The 22206-nt window shown below is 27.2% G+C and overlaps 1 protein-coding gene across 1 annotated transcript; it reads right to left on the bottom strand.

The window, feature by feature from the left end:
- Positions 1 to 666: 666 nt before the first annotated feature.
- Positions 667 to 1129, bottom strand: LOC126682015 (uncharacterized). Its single transcript, XM_050377571.1, has 2 exons — positions 745 to 1129; positions 667 to 682 (listed from the first exon to the last, which is right to left on the bottom strand). The coding sequence occupies exons 1-2, from the start codon at positions 1110 to 1112 to the stop codon at positions 667 to 669; spliced, it is 384 nt and encodes a 127-aa protein (XP_050233528.1). The 5' UTR covers positions 1113 to 1129.
- Positions 1130 to 22206: the final 21077 nt, after the last annotated feature.

Genomic DNA, 22206 nt, shown 5'->3' with positions numbered 1-22206 from the left:
TTCAAAGTCCAACCTGAATAAAATCAGAGTTTAATATTTGGAACATTTTTTGATAAACCATGAAATCCATTTTGAAAACAAGGAACTCAATAACCAAAATATCAGGCTAATAATCACCCACGGACCCTGACTTTAGGGGTACCTTACGCTAAACCCCCTGATAAAAAAAAAATTGCCGTAAACCCCCTAAACTTTACCTAATGATTAGCTAAACCCCTTTTACCCTAAAACCGCCCCAAAAAACCGCCCCAAGCCCTTTATTTTCTCAAAAATACCTAAAATACCCCTAAGGTCAATAACAAAAACCAAACCAACCTAATCTAACCAAATCTAAAGTCATTATCTAATCAAATCAGACATAAACCATCCAAATCATACTTAAACCACCAATCAACTCAACTAAATCAAACCATCCAACCGAAAATTTCCACCCGCCGCCGCCGGTTTTTTCCGGCCACCACCGTCCATTGCCGCAAAAAAAAATTATTCAAATAAAAACTCATTTAATTTTAAAAAATAAATAAATAATTATTTTTAATTTAAATAAAAAAAATAATTTTTTTTTTAAATTAATTTTAAATCCACCGTGGTGGGTCTGCTCACCGGAGAGCAGACCCACCGGCCGGTGGGTCTGCTCTGTGAAGCAGACCCACCGGCGTAATCACCTCAATCGTGTGTGCACCTACAATACAATGGATAAAAATTGTTACATTTAAAGGAATAATAATAATGTTACAGCAAAACAAAGGGTCAGAGGAGGGCCAGCTGTGGATGGTGGTGGTGGAGAGGGACTGCTCGTCGGTCAAGGGACTAGCCAGTTTCTCAACCAAGGAAGCAATACCGGCGGTAGATCTATGAGGCGGGACCCAGTAGGAAGAACCTGGAATGAACGGGAGCCAATCGGGTGCGGCGCGGCGGACGATGATCCTGTGAATCGCATCCTCGAGCTTACGGAGCAAAGGGTCGGTGGAATGATCGTCGGCAAGGTCGGCGTGATTAGGCGGCGATGGCAGAGTGGACTGAGGGCGGGCGTAGAATAGCCGAGACGACGGAGCGGTGGACGTTGATCGAAGGAGGAGGAGGTAGGTTCTGGAGGAGAGGGGAAGAGCCATTCAGGTGGTGTTAGTCGGTGGGTCTGCTGCAGATAGCAGACCCACCGGCAGACCCACCGGCCGGTGGGTCTGCTGCAGATAGCAGACCCACCGCGGTGGGTCTGCTCACCGGATTGAAAAATAAAATTTTTATTATTTTTTATTTAAATTAAAAATAATTATTTATTTAATTTTTAAATAAATTTAGGTTTGATTAGATTGTTTGGTTTGATTTGATTGGATCGGTTTTAAGTGTGGTTAGATTGAAGCTGTCTGGTTTGTTTGTATTTATTTACAGATTTGAAGGGTATTTTGGTCAATTTATGCGAAAAGGGGTTTAGCTAATTATTGGGTAAAGTTTAGGGGGTTTACGGCAGTTTTTTTTTTATCAGGGGGTTTAGCGTAAGGTACCCCTAAAGTCAGGGTCCGTGGGTGATTATTAGCCAAAATATCATAATGCTCACAAGGTTCTCGACAAAAGTCCTCAATGGACAAACATGCTTAAACGCTAACATAAGCCTCACAACAAACTAGCATGCTAACAATCCTTTTAACATAATCAGCAATACTAAACAACTCATACAACATACTTAAACAACAAAGATATAATATGGCAACGAGTTCAATACTTAGCCAAAATCGGCAACACAAGCCAACATCAATACAAGAATGCTATAACCTTATAATGAATCCAGTTCATATCAAAAAGTGTAAACCAATTACATTTTCAGATTCAAACAATTAGCCAAAAATTATACTTATTGATCAAAATAAGTTATGAAAATTTAACAACCAATTTAACACAACATATATTCCTCTTTCTACGAATCATCAATAACAATAATAAATTAATATTAACATGCAAATCAAGTTATGTGCAGCCCTATTTCTTAAAAACAGTTTATACATACAACACAAGTTATACTTCGATTCATAAGTCACAACAATCAAAATTCAACCCAACAACATGCCAATTACAATGTTAGAAATTAATACATCCTAGATCATCCCTATTCATATAGAAACAGCCACAAATCTCATAAAATTCGGGTCACAACAACTAACAACGTAAAGGTAAAATAACAACCTAATAATCTCAGTGATTGAATAATAACCCCTTATTTTTTTTAAACTCGCTCTTTAATTCTCATAACTAAAGTTGTGTCTTATTAACAAGATCGGGCCATCAATTTTCAACTTTTCTAAATTAATGTTTTTTTTTTACAAAAGTGGACATTAGTTTTTTTAATATTTATTAAAAATTAAATCCTAAAATAAATAAATATATTTTCATATTTCAACTATTTAAATAAAAAGAACTATCACTATTAATTTATTCTCATCCATTCAACCATCGTAGACTTTTAAAAACTTAACTCGATCATTAATTTTTAAAAATTTAACAAAGTCGAATGACCTTTTTTAAAAAAATAGACTGACAATTTATTTAAATGAAATATTTAAAAATAAATAATCATTTGGTTTAAAAAAATTAAAATAACCGAATAATATATCAGTCGGCCAAATAAAAAACCACCTTTTTGAAAAAGTTCTAGTTCCACCATTGGACAGATTCAATCTTTTTGACAAGTGCCCATCTTTCTGATATAATTTTTTTTTAAAACTACGCTTAAAATTGTACCAAATAGTACATCTAGGTAGATAGATATGTTTATGAGTATGGATATCTATTCGGCTCGTCCATCTTGTGCTAGTTGGTATAAGTGATTTTTTTATGAATTCCTAATAAATATATTAGACCAATTTTTAAGATGATCAAGGCATTTCCGTTTGGGTAATTTACACAAATCCCCTAAAAGTGGTCTTATCTATTGTTTTTACCTCAGCCTTTTTATTTTTGCAATAATCTCTCAATAAAGTAGAAAAGTTTTCACAATTCCCCCATACCCCAAAATAAGCTGATTTTAGAATGAAATAGGACAATTATAACCCTCAAATAAATAATATTCCAGCTTTACCGTATAGGAAGACAGCCTGTCCAGGCCATCCCACGTGCTGCACTAAGATGCTTCTTTTCCCGCCTTTTCCCTGCCATCACATTGTGCATGTCTATCTTCTTCTTTTTTCAAATTGAAAAACTATTGTTATAATGTTCTTAATATCCTATTTTTTTTATTTGTAAACTAAAATCATTTGATAATATAATTTTTTTTATAAATTAATTTTACATGATAGCTTATTTTATTTAAATGGCGACGGTTTATTTAATTTTAATACTTACACATTTTATTAAATTATTTATTTTAAAAAATGAATTATTTTATTTAAATAAATTTATTAAGAATTCACATTAATTTTTATATAATGTCTACGTTTATTATTATCTAAAATTTAATAATTTTATTTTCAATTACTTTTTATAATAAAATTTTAATAAATTATTTGATTAGACTAAATAAATTTAAATTTATAATAAATTCAAATATAATTTATTTTAGATTAGTTTACTTCAAATCTACATTCTTTTTATATTAACATGTAATTCACATCAAGTTTACATTGAGTTGACATTAAGTCTACATTGATTCGATATTAATTTACATTTCAAAATTAAAATAATCTACCAAAAAATTAGTTCGCATTGACATTAAATTTACATTAAGTTGATATTATGTTTATATTAAATTGATATTGGCTCGACATTGAGTTGATATTAAGTTTACGTTAACTTGATAAGTAACATTTCAAAATTTTATTAATTTATTAAAAAATTACTCGGATTGACATTAAGTTTACATTGAGTTGACATTAAGTTTATATTGAATTGACATGAGGTTCACATTGAGTTGACATTAAGTCGTCATCAAATTAAATTTTTGTCGATGTTGAGTTGATATTAACTTATATTGAGTTCATATAAAACTAATTTTTAAAATTTTAATAATTTACTAAAAAATTTACTTTGAATTGACATTTACTTTATATTATGTTTATATTGAGTAGAATTTAGGTTTAAATTGAGTTGACATTGGGTCGTCATTGAGTTGACATTGAATCGACATTGAGTTGACATTAAATTTACACAAAAATCTTAAATAATTTACTTTCAATCTACTATTAGTTTATTTTTGAAAGTATAAATTATAGAAAAATAATTTTATTACAATAATAAAAAATAATTTCATTTAAAATTTACATTGAACTGATATTAAAATTGTGTCGACGTTGAGTTGATATTAATTTTCCATTGAGTTGATATTAAATTTACATTGTTGTTTCAATATTATTTTGATTAAAGTGATTCAGTTAAAAGAGGTTCACATCCGGTTCATATCAGGTTGATTTTTGGTTTTATAAACTGCCAAATATATTTCACTTAAAAGAGATATTTAATTTGTGATTACATTAAATGTCAACATTCTCTCTCTATATAAAGTCATTTAATATTAAAAAAAGCAGTAAGATAAATTTTATTAAAAAATGAATTAAGATAATTCAGTTGATATAGGTTCATATCAGGTTCACATCTGGTTGATTTTTGGTTTTATAGACTATTACTTAAAAGAAAGATTCAATTTGTATTGCACTAAATTTCAAAAATTTATCTATATCATTGCGAAAAATCTTAAATAATATACTTTCATTCTACAATTAGTTTATTTTTAAAAGTATGAATTATAAAAAAAAAAAATTTACTATTATAATAAAAAAAAAATCATTTAAAATTTATAATTATTCAAAATATTTACTTTGAGTTGATATTTAGTGAACATTAAATTTACATTAAGTTGACATAAATTTATATTAAGTTCACATTAAGTTTACTTTGAGTTTATATTAAGTTGACATTGAGTTCATATTAAGTTTATATTCAGTTCATTTATTTTAAATTTACTTTCGACTCATGTCAATAAAATCTTAGATAGTTTGCTTTTTAATTACTATTACTTTATTTGTCATTTTATAAATTATTTTTAATAGTATAAATAATAAAGTTAACATTAAGTTGTCATTGAGTTGACATTAAGTCGTTATTAGGTTTATATTGAATTTTTGCCCACCATGGCGGGTCCCACCACCACGTATCCGACCACGACCACCTCGGGTTTGACCAACAAACCATTATATTTTTTAATTTTAACAAGTGAAATATCTTACTAGTCTTACTCATGTATTAATAAAGAGTGTAAAATATAAATATATGTATATTTTATATTTTTACTGTGTAAATATTTATTAAATAAATTAAATTAGACTTATTTAATAGTAACTTTAATTTAAACTGATATTTAGTTTATATTTAATTTATACTATAAAAATAATTTCATTCTAATAAATTTATAATCAGATGTATATAATATATATATATCCATTATAGAGTAAATGTTGACAGCAATAAGCTAAGCACTTGGTCATTCTTTTAAGAGGTCAAGGGTTCAAATCCCCTTAACCTCAATATGATGTTTTATTTAATTTTTAATTATTAAACAAGTATTGGTCCAACCATTAAAAATGGTCAGACCACCAACCATTGGTGGTCTGACCGGCGTTCACCAGCATTGGTTCGGCCGTTGACTGGCCAATAATGGTCTGACCGGTGGTGGTTCGGTTAGAATTAGCCGGTTTATGTAAAATGAGAAATTATTAGGTGTAATGAAAACACAATAGGTAAAATACACCATAGGGATAAAATAGTAATCACAACTATTAAAAGGTAGGGATGAAAAAAATCTTTTAAAATTGAAAAATTTTTGCAAAAAAAAAAAGTTAGGTGATTTATACAAACTTTTGAGTTTTTGGGTGATTTGGTGTAATTTTCTCTTTCCGTTTTGGATTTAATATCAATTCATATCAATGAACTTTACAGCCCACATCAATGAACTTCAAAGCCCATATCCCATATCAATGAACTTCGCAGCCCATATCAATAGATTTCTCAGCCCATATCATCGAAGGTGTTTAGAAACACTTTTTTTTTGGGAAAAATTGAAAAATATTAAAAAAAAGAAAAATAATCCCATAATTATGTATGTCTGTAATTAATTTGGTTTACACTTAATTAAGTTTCTAAACAAAAGTTAGCACTTATTTTCTCATAACTTTCTCAACCAACACGTGCTTTTCAAAAATACAAATTCACAAAGACTATCAAATAGACTCTCATCAAAAGCTATAAAAAAAACAGACCCATCACGATTCATGCTTAATCGCCATCTTTTTTCCTTCATCTCAGCCTACCCATCATATTTCATCATCTTCTTCTTCTCTTGATCTCTGCAAATTCTTTATATCTTTTGTATTATTCATGGGTTTGAGAATTTATTGAATTTTTCTATTTTTAACTAAAATTTTAGGAATGATTGAAAACGATTTCAATTAACATCGATTGAAATCGATTTCAACCGATTTCAGCTAGAAATCGATTTCATCTGATTTAAATTTTAAAGATTTTTTTAGTTTTATTGTGATATTCCTGTTATTTTTCTTTCATATTGCTTCTGCTGCTAATTTTATTTATGTTGCTGCTGCTGTTGGTTTTTGTTTTACTGCTGTTGCTATTTTCTGCAGCTATTGTTACTATTATTTTTAGTATACTTTTTGTATGCTTTGTGTATATTTTTACTATACCCTCATATATACCCTCATATAATTCTAAATATATTATTCCTTTTTATATATTAACGGAATTTAAAGGTTAAAATGACAAAGTGTATCCAAATTATCTGTTTTTAATATTATATCTAGAATATTTTTTGTATGTTTCTCAGCTTGTTATATGTACTAATTATTCATTTTTGATTATAATGGTTTGGTTTAAAATTAAATAATTTGGATAAACTTTGTCATTTTAATATTTCAATAGCTTTAATATATAAAAAGAAGTAACATACTAAAATTATATAATGATATACTAAAAGTATATAAAAAGTATACTACAAAAATAACAACAGCAGTAGTTGTAGAATACAGCAGCAATAGTAAGAGAAAACAGAATACAACAATAGTAGCAACATGAAAAAACAACAACAGTAACATCATAAAAAACTAAGCAATTCTTAAATTTGAAATCGATTAAAATCGATTTTTAGCTGAAATCGATTTAAATCGACTTCGATCGATTTTCAGGAGACATCGATTTCAATCGCTAAGCGCAACTAAGAAGGATAGTCTAAGTCAAGGATTGTCCAGTGAATAGAAAACCAATTAAATAATACAACCCATAAGAGATTAATTGATCCTCAATTTAGAAAAAAAACATGACTCTTCAAGTAATTAGAGAGAAGAAAATCGTTGTCGACGGTGGCACAAATTGACAACTTCAGAAAACAGTTAGAGATTAAAAAGAGAAATTAAAATGCAAAGCAACCCTCTTCAATATTGATGCCACTGTGTTGCCGGAAAAGCATAGTAAAAGAGAGAATAAATAAAAATAGAATTTTAATTGAATTAGGTCAAATAGAAGAAAAGAGGATAACTGTTACTAAGCAAGTGATAGAAAATGGAAGAGAAAATGTGAAGTGTTAGACAAAAGCTAATGAAACGTATTAAGTGTTGAGTCAAATAAAAACAAGCCCACTAAGTGTTGAAAACAAAATAAAACTTTTACTGCAAACAATTTGTTGACCACGTATTTTTCAAATTATTTTTCAAAAATAAGTGCTACATATAATTTCCTCTTTTTTTTTTCAAGATAGAAATTAAATGGATATCGGAAAAGTTATAAGATGATGAAAGTTATATAACAAAGATTAATCATATGGTTTTTCAAAACTAAACCTAAAAAATTTAAGAAACAACTAAAAATACGAGCCAAAAATAATCAAAAAGAATAACTCTAAGACGTAAAATTCACCATAACTTATCACAACGATGAACAAAGTTCTGTTGGAGCGAGATCTCGAATTTTACCATCCATCCGATTTTGCTGACGATCTGCTTGATCAGTTGAGTCCTAACATTTCGAACACCTTCAATAGATCCAATAAATATAGATTTAAACACACTCAAAATTTCTTAGATAATAATAAATTTGAATTTAAATCTCAAACAAACAACATAGATCTTTAAATAATTCAAAAAATCCGACATGTAACATAAAAAAATTATTCAACCATAAGAAACTCTAAAAGGAGAGGTTTAGACCCCCTTTAGAACAATTCTTTTTACTCACTTGAATTCATTTATAAATGAATTCCACTTGAATTCATTTATAAATGAATTCCACAGGAATTCATTTGCAAATGAATTCCGCTGTTTGGAATGAAAAACTGTAAACTATAGAATTAAAATGAATTCTGCATATTTATGTTTGGAATGAATTCTAGAATTTAATTCTTTTTAATCTATCCCTAAATTAACCTTATAACCATTTTACTAAACATTAAAAATTAACTAAAATACTACTAAAATTTATTATATGCTAAAAATAACTAACTATATTTGCTCTATAATATAAATTTAGTATATACTATATTACATAAAAACAATTAAAATTAATAATATTAAAAATATTAAAAATTAACATATATATAAAGTAATGTATTTTTAATAATAACAAGTATAAGATAAAATACTAAATTACTAGCATAAATTGTTAACTTAAATAAATATTAAACTATATAATTTAATTTTTAAATATCAAAAAATTAAAACATAACAACATGAACCACAAAATTAGTATTTCTGAAAAATACCGTGGGCACGCTTTAACTGAAGAGATCTTCTGTTTTTTTTTTCAAAAACTTTTCGAAGCACCGATTTTTATAAATTTTATAAATTCAAAATATAACAATATAAATCACCAAGTTAAGCATAAGCTAATAACTTAAACAAAGATCAAAATGCATAACTTGTTCTTCAAGTTTTACAAATCAAAAATATAGCATATACTTTGTTAGAAGTATATGCTATATCAACAAATTTAACATACACATTATTGAGTATATTCATAAGCAACAAAATAACAACTAATATAAAAAATTCAAACCATTCAAAAGTTACACACATATAATTAAAATCAAATACATAATATATAACAAGAAAAAAATAAAAAAAAATACCCACTAGTTTATTTAACTAATTATAAAAATCTGAAAAAATATTAAAAACCTAATTGAAATAGTTAATTAAAAAAAATAAAGATAAGTTGATAAAACTAAACTTTTTGGTTTGAAATTTGTTGTAGTAGGTATTATAATGATTGGTTGTGTAATATGGAATAGAGAAAATTGAAAATAATAAAATGAGAAGGAAAATTGAAATTAAAATGGAAAGAATTAAAATGAGAAGAAAAATTGAATGAAAATGGAAAGAAATAAAATGAGAAGAAAAATCGAAATGAAAGTGAAAGCAAATAATGTCAAAAGAAAAGAGAAAACCTTTAAAAAGTTGAGGATATTATTGTCAAAAAGGGATTGTCCTTTTTGTCATGTGTTGTTCATTTATAAATTCTATCTATTTTGCTTGGATTTATAAATCCACAAATTATAACTAACATTAATTCCCTGATTTTAATTCCAAGAATTGTGTCTGTCCATTCATTCATTCCAAACATAAAAAAATCGGAATTATAAATGAATTCCAACTTTTTTTAAGGAATTCATTCATTTCAAAGGGGCCCTTATTGAATAAAAAAAATAGATAAATAAAGAAATAAAGAAAATAGAACCGGAGGAGATGATTTTCCTGCCAAATACCTCCTCAAATTAAAGGTTTTAGTATGTGGGTTTTTAAGAGAGAAGGGACAAAAATGGGTTTTAGAGAGGGATATTATTTTAAAATGTTGTTCTTTTAGAAACATTGAGCATAAAAAATTGGCAGAATAAAAGCAAAAATAACATTAAGTTTATTTTTTTAAAAGAACATTAAATTGATCGAAGTGGATAGTTTGCATAGAAATTGGTAGACAAAAACATGATCCAATTTTGAGACATCTTATTGTTGAAATCTTTTTTTTTTTTGAGAAACTTATTGTTGAAATCTTAACAGTATTTATCAAATTTTACGTTTTGGGGCCATTAATTATAACTATTTTTTATTTATTTTTTTAAATAAATGCCACTTATTATTATTGTTATTATTATTTACTTAATTTCTCTCTTTCAAATGAAACATTAAGAACTGGAGAAAAAGTAAGTGACTAAGTGAGTAATGGGGTTGGGTTTTTGATTGACGGTGCTTTATCTTTTTCTTGAAATTATTATTATTTCTTTTTGCTTCATAAAATAATAATTTTCTAAATAATATATAATGTATAGCTATGATTACAAAATTTACAATTATGGGATTAGCATAGGAAATCATTCCACTATATAGTGCTTGTCAGACGAACATTTTTTAAAATACTGGAGCTTCTATAGCATATATACGTGCATAAAAAATTAGCTTCGATGTATTTATATTTTCTTTTTTTTTGCCAAAAAATTTATATTATCTTATACAATCAAAATGTATCACTTCTAGAATTGCATTTCCCTTACATTAAATTTATATACATACTTAGTTTGAAAGAGGTGAGACGGTGAGTCTGGCTTTGTATAGAAAATTCATTGTCTCATTACCCACATGATTAATCTTTTGGCTTATTCTTAATTTTAGTTTAACTAGTGTCGCTTTACGTGTTTCACACGTGGCTCGTAATGTGACTCGTCAAATATCAAATAACAATTAAAATAATAATTAATTAAAAATAATTAATCTTATTTATAAAAAATAACAATATTAAATATTAAAAATAATTAAAATATTAATTTATTAGAAGTAGTTTACTTCAATTAGAATTTTAAATTATTAAATAACAATTAAAATAATCTAAATATTTAAAGTGGTCTATTTTAATTGGTATTGTAAACGATTACATTAACATAATATTATTCTAATTTTGCCGCAGTGTTCAAAAATTAGCTGGTGAATGGTATAAGGCAACATAAATCTCATGCATGAATAAAAATTAGCTGGTGAATGGTATAAGGCAACAGAAATCTCATGCATGAATATTTTTAATGTTTCGTTTTTCTTTTTTTTTTTTGATTTTATGTTTCATTTTCCTTTTTATGCATGATAATTAGACCAATGAAACAAAAACTTACCTTAATTTGTTGTATTCTTTTGCGGTAGCTTACCTTATTTTGTATCCTAATTATATTATAACTCCAATACTAATTTCATATTTAATTTAATTATAGTCAATTAGTAAGTTACTAAAACATCCAATTAACTAATAAATTAGCAAGGGCTATTAGATAAAAGTGCTTGTCCCCCCCCCCCCCTCCGTGCTTTTATATATAGTACAGATAAAGGCTAAATCCACCTAGAGACCCTTGTACTATATCATTTTTGTTCAAAAAGCCCATGTACTATTTTTTTGTTATTCAGGTCCCTCTACTTACATAATTTTTGATTTTCATGTCCTTTTTTAGTTTTCTCCAGTCCCTCTACTTACAATTTTTTTGTTCCTCCAGTCCCTCAAAAGGACCTGAAAATCGGAATTTTGCCAAGTACAGGGACCTAAAGAACAAAAAAATAGTACAAAGGTTTTTTGAACAAAAATGATACTCCCTCCGTCCCACTCTAATTGACAAAATATGGAGTTTTGGTGTCCCATTCTAATTGACAAAACTAACATAAATATAATTTTATTCTTTAATTTTCCATCTTTACCCTAATTTAAAACCATGTCTTTTATGGAAAATGGTGAGTATTTAATGAAAATTTGACTAATATATACTACTCCATTAATTAGCTCCATTATCAATAGAAGGATATATAAATAATTTTCTATGTCATTTATTAACTTGTCTTGGTTATTGAAATATAGTTATTTTGTCAATTAGAGTGGGACAGATGGAGTATAGTATAAGGACCTATAGATAGGTTTAGCCTTTAATAAATTGTTCCATTTGTGAAAATTTGTTAGTATTTTGAAGTGTTTTATGGTATGTCTTTTTTAATATAAGTGTATTTTTCAGATTCGATCAATATTTTATTGTGTTTGGCTATCATCTGTTTTAATTTTTGATAAATTATATTTGTTGCAGATTTATTTTGATTTCAGCAATTTTTACGACGATTCAAGTTTAGAGTTGCAGATTTCTTAAAGAATCATACTTGTTTTCTGCAGCCAGTAATTCATCTTTTAAAAAATGTGTAAACGGATATGTGATTTGGTCGTTTATAATTGTAGTATAAGCTCCTTTTTCTTTGTCAGATTTACATCTTTATCCTGTAACTTTTTTTATTTCAGAGTTAATACATAGATATTTATGTTGATCTCAAAAAAAATGAGTATTACTTTTTATCTATTTTAATAATTTTGAATCTATTATTTTTACCCTATTACAGTAGGTCTTTAATTGCTAGTACAATATTTTTATGGTCCAATGGTGCCAAAAATTATCTTTATGATCTTTTGAAAAACTATCCAAAAACCTTTAAAAAAATTCTATCATATTTTGATAAATTTGTTAAAAACTCTATCTAATTTCTAAAATTTAACGTAATTATACTTCCAATAATAATCGGATGTGTACAGTTCTTTAAAATTGAAAAACAAATCTCATTTGAAATGTGCCATATGGTTTGAATAATTAATTTAAAAAAATATTAAATTGATTTTAAAAAATTGAATAAATTTTTGGTGAATGTCACATCAAGATAGATTTATATTTTTTGAAATGTTTGAATAGCTTTCAAAAAATTAGAAGAGTTTGATTTTTTTTATACCATTATATCTATTTAAAAAAAATCAGTTTTTCTAATTTGTAATAAACTTTTACTGTCTTTATATTTATTAATAGTTTAATCACATGTTATTTGACTATTTTTAATCAATATTTTTAGATAACGATTTTCTTCTTCTAATGTTTTTGGCTCAAATTATATTTTTCTGTTCAAAAAAAAAATCATTCAAATTTATTTTTTTAACAAAATTTCAAATTCTATTAATTTATTTATATTATGCATTATTTTATTTGCTACATTAATTTTTGTTATTGATAGATTGCTGACTACACTTGACAATTGTGACCTGGAAAACAAGGTAGATAGCTAATCGGACTAGATGGTATGATTAATTGGCTCTCTGATGTTTAAGTCAATTTAAACTTTAAGCTGAAAATAAGTGTATTGAACGTGTGTGTAAAGACATATCTCAATTCTTTTTCTAGTAGTGAGAGTTCTATATGAAAAAGAACTCCTTAAAAAATTATTTTAAAATAAAAAAAGGATTCCTACTTCGTAGCGTAATATGCTTTTTCTATATTTTCTTTTTAAAACAGCTATAGGTAGGTATATCGAAAAAAAAATAACATAACGCTCGCTTGAAGTAAAGAGAGGATCCCATAGAATAATAGATTTTAAGTGAGCAACCATACTAGGAAAATCAGAAATAAATATGTTCTTCTAAAGCTCATTTTGGAAGTTGATCATGATGTTGGAACCACCTAAAAACAAATCGATCCATAGACAACTTCTATATCCTTTAGAAAGTTGTGAACATTAATAAGGTTGTATCATTCACTGAAACAATGACTTTTTATATTAAATTAATTTTTTATATTAGATTAATTTCTTGCATTAGTTTTCTAAAAAAAATTTAAATTGACTTTTTTTCATGGTTGTCAAACCCGAACCGGACCGGCCGGTTCGACCGGAAAACCTTCGAACCGATCATATCAACGGTTCAGGTTGCACTAAAAACCCTTATAATCACAAACCCGCGGTTTTTTAATCGAACCGGCCGGATAACCGCTAAATTGGACCAATTAACCGGTCAAGTAACCGGAAACCCGGTCCGGTTCGGCCAATCACTTAAAAACCCAAGCTAAGGAATTTAAATGTCATTGCTGGGATTTGAGCCTTGATTGTTTAGTATTTTTAGTGAAAGCATTCAATACCACAAAGCTAACTTACTATTTGTGTCTATGTTTCTTATAATATAATATATATATATGATTATTAATAGTTATAATTTTTTATTTTTTTATTTTTATAATACGGGTTTAATTCCGGTTGAACCCCGGTTGAACCTTTAACCCTTGACCCTCTAGTCTCACCGGTTTTATCACCGGGCCGGGTTTGACAACCATGCTTTTTTTACATTAGATTAATTTTTATATTAAATTGACCATTTTTAAATAACATTTTTAAATTTTTATCAAATAAATAAAGGTCAATTTTTATCAAATAAATAAATGAAAAAATACAAAGTAGGATAAAATTGATAAATTTTCAACGGCAGGGGGGGATTGAAAAGGGGATGAAAGGTCGGGATTTTTTAAAGCATTAAGCCTTTATTTTTTAATTTATATACAAACTCAAAAAATAACATTCATATCCTTAATAATATGAGATTATAAGTGTTTTTTTATAACACAATTAGATATTTAAAAATAAAATCGGTTAAAAATAAAAATTAAGACCTGCGCTCATCTCGGAGAATCAATTTGGGTTCATGAAAAGGAGAAATATCCATGATTGTCACATGATAGTTTCGGAGGTTATCCATCTCGTTAAACGACGAAGAGAACAAGCTTTTGTTATTAAATTGGACTTCAGGAAAGCCTTTAATACGATTTCTTGGAATTTGATTTTGAAAACCTTGCGCATGATGAAATTTGATTCGAAATGGATTAGCTGGATTTTTTTCTTTGATTGGGCACAGCTGTCAGTTTTACTGAATGGGAGTCCGACTGATAACTTTTTTATGGGAAGAGGGGTTCGGCAGGGTGATCCGATTTTTCCAATACTTTTTGTGCTAGCGGTTGAATCCTTAAAAGCCATTATATCGAAAGCCATTGTTTCAGGACTGCTCTATGGGATTCATGTTGATGGTTTATCTGAACCTATTTCCATTCTTCAGTTTGCAGACGACACGTTGTTATTTCTTCCTAATGACATGTTAATGATCGAGAACCTTCTTCGCATTTTGCGATGCTTTGAACTGATCTCAAGGCTTAAGATTAACTATCAGAAATCTTCTATTATCGGCATCAATATTGATGAAACCTCTCTTTCACGGGCATCTAGCATCCTGAACTGCAAAGTTGAAACGTTTTTCATCACCTATTTGGGACTCCCTTTATCAGATAGGTCGATTGGGTGTAGGCTTTAGGATCCGGTAATCAAAAATTTCACATCTCAATTGTCCTCCTGGAGGTAACCTTTTATCTCCTGTAGGTAGACTTATTCTCGTCAAATCTGTCATATGTGTAGTTTAAATTGATTTTTTATCTCGGCTCTTTTCGTATTCCCCAATCCCTTGGGGCTGTTTTGGATCAGATAACGAGATGGTTTCTTTGGCATGGAAGGGTGGATAGTAAGAGTTTTAGCAAAGTTGCTTGGGTTGATGTATATTCTCCTTTCAGCATCGGTGGCCTTAACATTACCTCGTTTCGTACTAAAAACATATGTTTGCTTATAAAATGGGTGTGGAAATTGATGGTTTGTGATAAAAACTCCCTTTAGTTTGCGGTTGTTTCAAATAGTAATTCGATTTCATCTTGGTATGATATTGAATCGGTCAATCTGCTCCACCTTTCGCACTTATGGAAAGAGATTTTTAACATTTGCGTGAAGAACAAGGCTATCTGGTGTACTTTCTTGGAATCGGCCCATGTTGCAATTGGCGATGGAATTTTTACTAGATTCCGGAAGGATTGTTGGCTATCAGTTCCTCTTTGTTCTCAGTTTCTGGAACTCTATCGTCTTTGTAGACATCAAGACATTATGGTTGCTGCTGTGTTTAATGTTCAGCTTCTGAATTTCAGCAAAATACCAAACTTAAGAAATGAATAAATAGACCCCTCTCCAAAAAAAAAAGGAATAGACCTGCCCCTAATTGCATCTCGATCCTCTTGAGTAAGACATTGTTAATAATATGAAAAAATAAAGCTATTTAACTCTTCAATTTTCTATCACCGTACTTTGAATCTTATCCCTTTCTACTTGCATGATATAGACAAAATAAATTAAATTATTATAAAATTAACAAATATGTATCCTAAATAATAAAATTATCAAATTTGGTCTAACAATTTTATAATTTATTTCAATTATATCCTAATAACAAATATAAAAAATAAACGTTCTAATTGATAAAATAAAATATATTTTAGTACCTTAACTTATTTTTATGATAAATAGTACATGTTAAAAAAAACTTATAAAATTTAAGAAATTATCTATCAAATTTCAACTTGTTTATGAGTTTTTAATTATTATTATTATTATTATTATTATTATTATTATTATTATTATTTTCTTTAAATATAGATTAATTTATTAAAAAAATGAAAACACTGAATTATATCTCATTTTTATATATTAGACCTTTATGTTTTTTATTTTCTTTTTGAATATAATTAACTCAAAACGTAAAATTATTAGATTAAACTATCAAAATAATTTACTCAAAATATTTTTATCTTTTAAAAAATAAAAAAAAAAAATTTATCAGTTTCATCATAAGATGGATATATTAATTTATTCTGTCTATATTTTATATCATAATTTTTTTATTCTTGTAAAAATAATAAAAATAATTTCTAAAAAAACCATAATTATTAAAAATTATAAATACTTTTTTTAGTTAAATATATTATTTTAAATCTCAAACATGAATGATGCCAAACAGTACTAATACCGTTCAAATTGATAATCAATCCATTAATTGCTAATTTGCTATATTATTGTATATTGATTGCATAAATCAATCACTACGCCATCTTTTGGTCCACATTTGACGTGTCTTGATTAGGGCTAAATCCGATACCAAATATAGACCATACCTATATATAATATTATTTAAAATGTCATTACTTATATTATCACATCCAAATTAACATCCAACCATTATCATTTATACGTTTTTGTAATTATTTTCAAAATTTTGAAAATTGACACAAGCATGCATGAAATTGACCATTTCAAGACGTCGATTATTTTATTTTAATAATAATATTATTCACAACTTCTTGGTGTATAATTATTTGAATTTGTGTAATTGATAATATTATTTTGTCTTGTTGATGATTTTGCCAAGCCGCCCATGCTACGGTTTTAGTTAGTGACAAAGTTTAGAAGAGCTGTACGTAGTTGTACCAGAAAGTGACTTCCATGCTATCTTATGAGTCATTACTGTATGAATTATGATAAATACAAAATCACATTAAATTTCAAATATGCTACTACAAAATAGGAATTTATTATTTTCAAGGTCGGCATATAAATAATTAAATTTGTTATAATATCAAAAAAAATGTAAATAGACGAGAGATTTATTTTTAATTTAGTGGTACGGTCTTGATTTGCAGTCTATGGAGATTGGAGAATTTGTCCCTTTTGTATCAATTTATAATTATCAAAATTCAAAACCATCTTTGGTTTCATCTACAAATTTTAATTTTTTTAATTTGAATTAAAGTTTTTTTGTTATAATATCTTCTAAGAAGGTAAAAATTCATGGCATAAATTTTATCTAAAAATATATATTAATATAATAGAAACTAGTCACTCAATTTACACTCTTAACACAGTTGCAGTTAAGCAAAACCTATTCTAAGATTTTTGTGTTTTTCACTTTTTTCTTAACCTTGTTTCTATGCGTTTTATTTTTTTTATTCGATCTTTATATTTATAAAAACAATTTTATAAAAAAAATATTAATAAAAGTGCATAAATGTAAGAAATAAAAGGTAAAATTATTTCTGAAAGTATAACGAGCAAAGAAATAAAAAAAATATAAAATTATTTTCAAACGTGCATGGACTAAATAAAAAACAATAACGCTAAAAGACGAAATAAATAAAATTAAAATAGAAAATATAGGGTAATAGATTCTGACCATTACTGAACTTTTCAGTTTTTTCATTTCAATCATTGAACTATTTTTTTCTTTTCGATAACTGAACTTTCATTTTTTTCATTTTAGTATTTTCGGCCAAAAATGCTTAGGTGGCAGCCGAAAATTGACATGTGGCAACCGGATTTTGCTAGTTTTACTTTGAAAATTTATCACATATACATAATTTCATTTAATTCTTTTATGGTTCGAGAGCAGGTTAGATTTAAAATTTTATTTTGTTAGATGTCCATTTTGGATATCATATTCCACCGGTCGTTCCGGTGTTGTCCGGCGTAATCAAATTTGAATTAGAGTTTTTCTCAGATAACTTTTAAGGCATTTAAAAACATTTTTTTTTAATAGATGGGTGCTAGTCTGATTCACCTAATTAGAGTTCATATTTTGCTGCGTTTTCTCTATTGTTTTTATCTCTATAAAATTAAAGTTTATGTCAATTGGTCATGGTAGATATCATTATCAGAATAAAAGAAAACTATTGAGTCATTATTTTACTCTCAGTCAAATAATTCTGAAGACTTTTTTATTTTAGTAATTTCAGATTTGTTTCTTCGATAGTACACTTTTGATTTTCTTTAATGATGATATTATTATCATCAGCATCTACTAAATTGTTTATCACAAAGGATTCAGTTATGGTGTCGACAATGATCAAATTCGGTTCATATATGCTAATTTGCGATCTCTAGAATTTCGTCTGACATTTTTATTATTATATCTATTTTGTGTTTTATTTTATTCAGCTATATATTGACGATTTTAAGATAAAGAGACGATGAATATTAATTATTGCCTTTGATATAGTAAAATTAAATATTAGTTAACAAAAAGTTCGATTGTTTTGAATTTCCGTTTGTTATGATTTTGTCGTGCATTCTCTTATATTCCATTCCTTCGTGATGACGGAATTCCTATTTCTACTAGTAATCTACTTTTCATACTGCAATTTTCAAACTAGACGTATTAGATACCTATCATCGGTTTTAGATCGGAGTAATGCAATTAAAGCTAGTCGCTCAATCTAGTTATTAGAGCTTCATTGTTAACACATTTAGAGTTAGTTACTCAAGTTAATACTCAAACTATATTTCTATCAGCTATATATTCACACGTTCATATCAGCACATCACTTGGTATTGCATGTCTATATTGAAAATTAGACATTTTTTTAAGGGATTTCTTAGAAAAAGATTATTTATTTGGTAGTATAAATATTACATTTGGAATTGAAATTGTTCATATAAATAAAATAGTATGATGAGAACTTTATAAAATTATATAATTGATTATATATTATGTCTAGGATTTAAAAACAAACAGAATAATGTGACATGAAAATAGAATTTTAACAAACCCGAAGACGCAAGTGAGTTGGTAAAATACTCTTCTGCCTTAAGTGAGATCGCAGGTTCGAACTGTATTTATGTATGCAACCATTTAAAATTTGAGGGCAGAGCATTTTTTTCTCGTAAGAGATCTATCCGACTCGAGTGTGGATTAATCTGAATGTGAAAGTTTTAAAGATGTTATTTTATAGTAAGAATTTATTCAACACCTCATGAAATTAAAAAACAATAGAATTTTAATAAATACATAGGTATGCAATTAGAAATTCACAAAATTGAGAATAGAAAATGATGGAGGAGGTGCCAATTGCCAAACTAGCTTTATTAAGTGTAAAAAGGGGTGTATATGGTGGGACAATCATCATGTGGTGAGACCACTAGCCAACTTAAAATTATACAATCTCAATTTTGCAATCACTACACAACCTCTCTTCATTGCTTCTAAATTTACATTTTAATTTCTCTCCAAACTATATCATATGATGTTTATGATATGATTTGATGGTTCCAATATTCCACCACTATTTAACATGCGGGCCCAACCTATTCCCATTTGTCCACGCGGACTATGACCTTTGATGGGTCCCAATTTGTTGGTGAGGTGGATAATAGGCAATGTTTTTAAATCGAATTCGACCGGCTGATTTGACCGGACTAATCGAATACTAAAAAGATGTTCGATCGGATATGAAAATTTTAAAAAATTGATTAAAGCAGAGTTAAATCGATAAATTCGGTTTATCAATAAAACCAAACAAATTTAATTTTAATAAAACCATCTATTTTAAATATTATATTTTAAGCACCAAAATATATTTTTATTTTAATTATCGATAATTATTTTTATTTCTTAATTTCTTTCTTCAACAAAACTGCATGAAAATTGTTATTATATTACGAATGGCAATTTTATTATACACAAGCTGGATGACAATTTTTATTATATTATGGATGATAATTGTTGAATTAAAATATAATACTTTATTTTCTTTTTAATTTTTTAATTTTTTTATCATACGTGAGCAACATTATTTTTATAACTTTTTATTAGTTTAGTAATTATTAAAATTAGAAAAGTTTGAGTTAGATGGGTGAACCGGTCAAACCGTAAACCGTTTGTAAAGTCAAATTGATTTCTGGTCCAGTTTTAGAAAATATTGACAATATGGACCTCACTTCCTACATTAAATATTATCTTCCATTCTCTCCATCTCTATGTGTGCCCTAAATTCTAATTGTCCAAACCGCCCATTTTGTCTAGTATCTACTTCTTTTTATTAATTTATAAAGAAAAAAACTCGAAGCAATCCATTAATCATGGAGTGTATATCTTTTTATATCTTCATATATAAATATTATTTTCAAAAAAATCAATTTGCATATCAAACAAAATTAAAAATTCAGAGATTGATTTATTAGTTTAAGCCTTAAGGTTTAATGGTAAAAAAAATCTAAATTTTTACAACTTATTACAGTTTAAACTAATTTTTCTAATTTTTATAATAATAGCCAAATTGAATTATTTTTTCATAATAATTGTCAGGGCATATTATTTGCAAGTGTAACCAACAATTTGACTATTATTGTAATAATTACTACAAAAATTAAAAGATTTGATTTAAATTCCAAAAAGTTGTAAAGGTTTAATTTTTTTTTTACCATGAAACCTTAACTTAGTCAATTAAAACTAATTCATTTGAACAAAAGTTGTTTTATTATCTAATTTCCAATTCACGGTTTATATATTGATTATACCAACAATTTATTATTCCAAAATAAGTATATTATAGATAGGGGTGAGCATACCGTTGGTTTGATAAAAACCGTTCAATTTAACAAAAATTGAATTAACTAAAATATGTTATCTCTTTAACTTAGTCAGTTGACTTATACACCAATTTTAACTGAAAATGACTTATTCGAATAAACTTAAAAGTGCAAAATTGAATTGACTGAAATAGTCGATTTTATTAAATTGATAAAAAAAACTAAATAATTATAATTAAATATATCAAATATTAAGTTAATTAAATTTTTTAACCATAACTAAACTGAAATTTTATTGATTGACTAAAATTAACCAAAATAACTAAAACAGTCCACCAAATCTAATAAAAATATACCAGTTAACCGAAAGTTTAGTCACCCTTAATTATAAGGTATACACAACCTTGAAAGTTTCATCCATATAGTGGCGGAAGCAAGATGGGGCGGCCACTTCATCTCTGTTCTGAAATATTCGACACTGATGAACACCGGATAATTATTTTAAAAAGCATCAAATAATTTTTAACAAAAATTAAGTTAAGTGACATGTCATTTAATTTACAATAATTAAAATAATAATCAAACAACACATTATTATTTTAAAAAATGATCGACATATAATTCAGACTCAAAAGACAAATCCATATTAAATTTTTCATTTCGCCACTGCACCTATATGATGTCCTTAGTTATGTGTACTATAATTGATCCATACTAAAATTTATAAGCTTATTTTGATCACCTTAATATATACACTTAACCTATTTATTTTGCTCTCTTCAAAAAAATTAAAACCTTTTGCTTAGAAATGAAGTTCCACTAATCATTTACTATAAGATTAGGGAAATCATAAGGTTCATGTATGTCTTGAATCATAAGCAATGCAATGCATAAAAATATAATGTAAGCTTTTATATTCTAAAAAAAACTATATAATAAAATTTGTGCATGTGTAAACTAAATGGCTCTGAGTGAGAGAGAGAGAAGAAGCAAAATTATGACACAGAATTGTCTTATGCATTTGACATGTCGGGAATAAATGATCTAAATGGACCTACTCTACCACAGAACTAACCATATAGTATTACACTAGTTTTCGCCACGTGCTACGCACGTGAGCTATATTCATATGACCCGTTACTGCATTAAATATTAATAAAATATTTAATGCAATACTTAGTTT

This window comes from Mercurialis annua, linkage group LG5 (genome assembly GCF_937616625.2).
Source record: "Mercurialis annua linkage group LG5, ddMerAnnu1.2, whole genome shotgun sequence".
Taxonomy (NCBI): Eukaryota; Viridiplantae; Streptophyta; class Magnoliopsida; order Malpighiales; family Euphorbiaceae; genus Mercurialis; species Mercurialis annua.
The sequence above is the reverse complement of the archived record's forward strand: the minus strand, read 5'-3'. Positions and strand labels throughout refer to the sequence as shown.

Excerpts from the sequence above, each read along its gene's own strand:
- LOC126682015 (XM_050377571.1), bottom strand. The coding sequence starts at position 1,112 with ATGGCTCTTCCCCTCTCCTCCAGAACCTACCTCCTCCTCCTTCGATCA.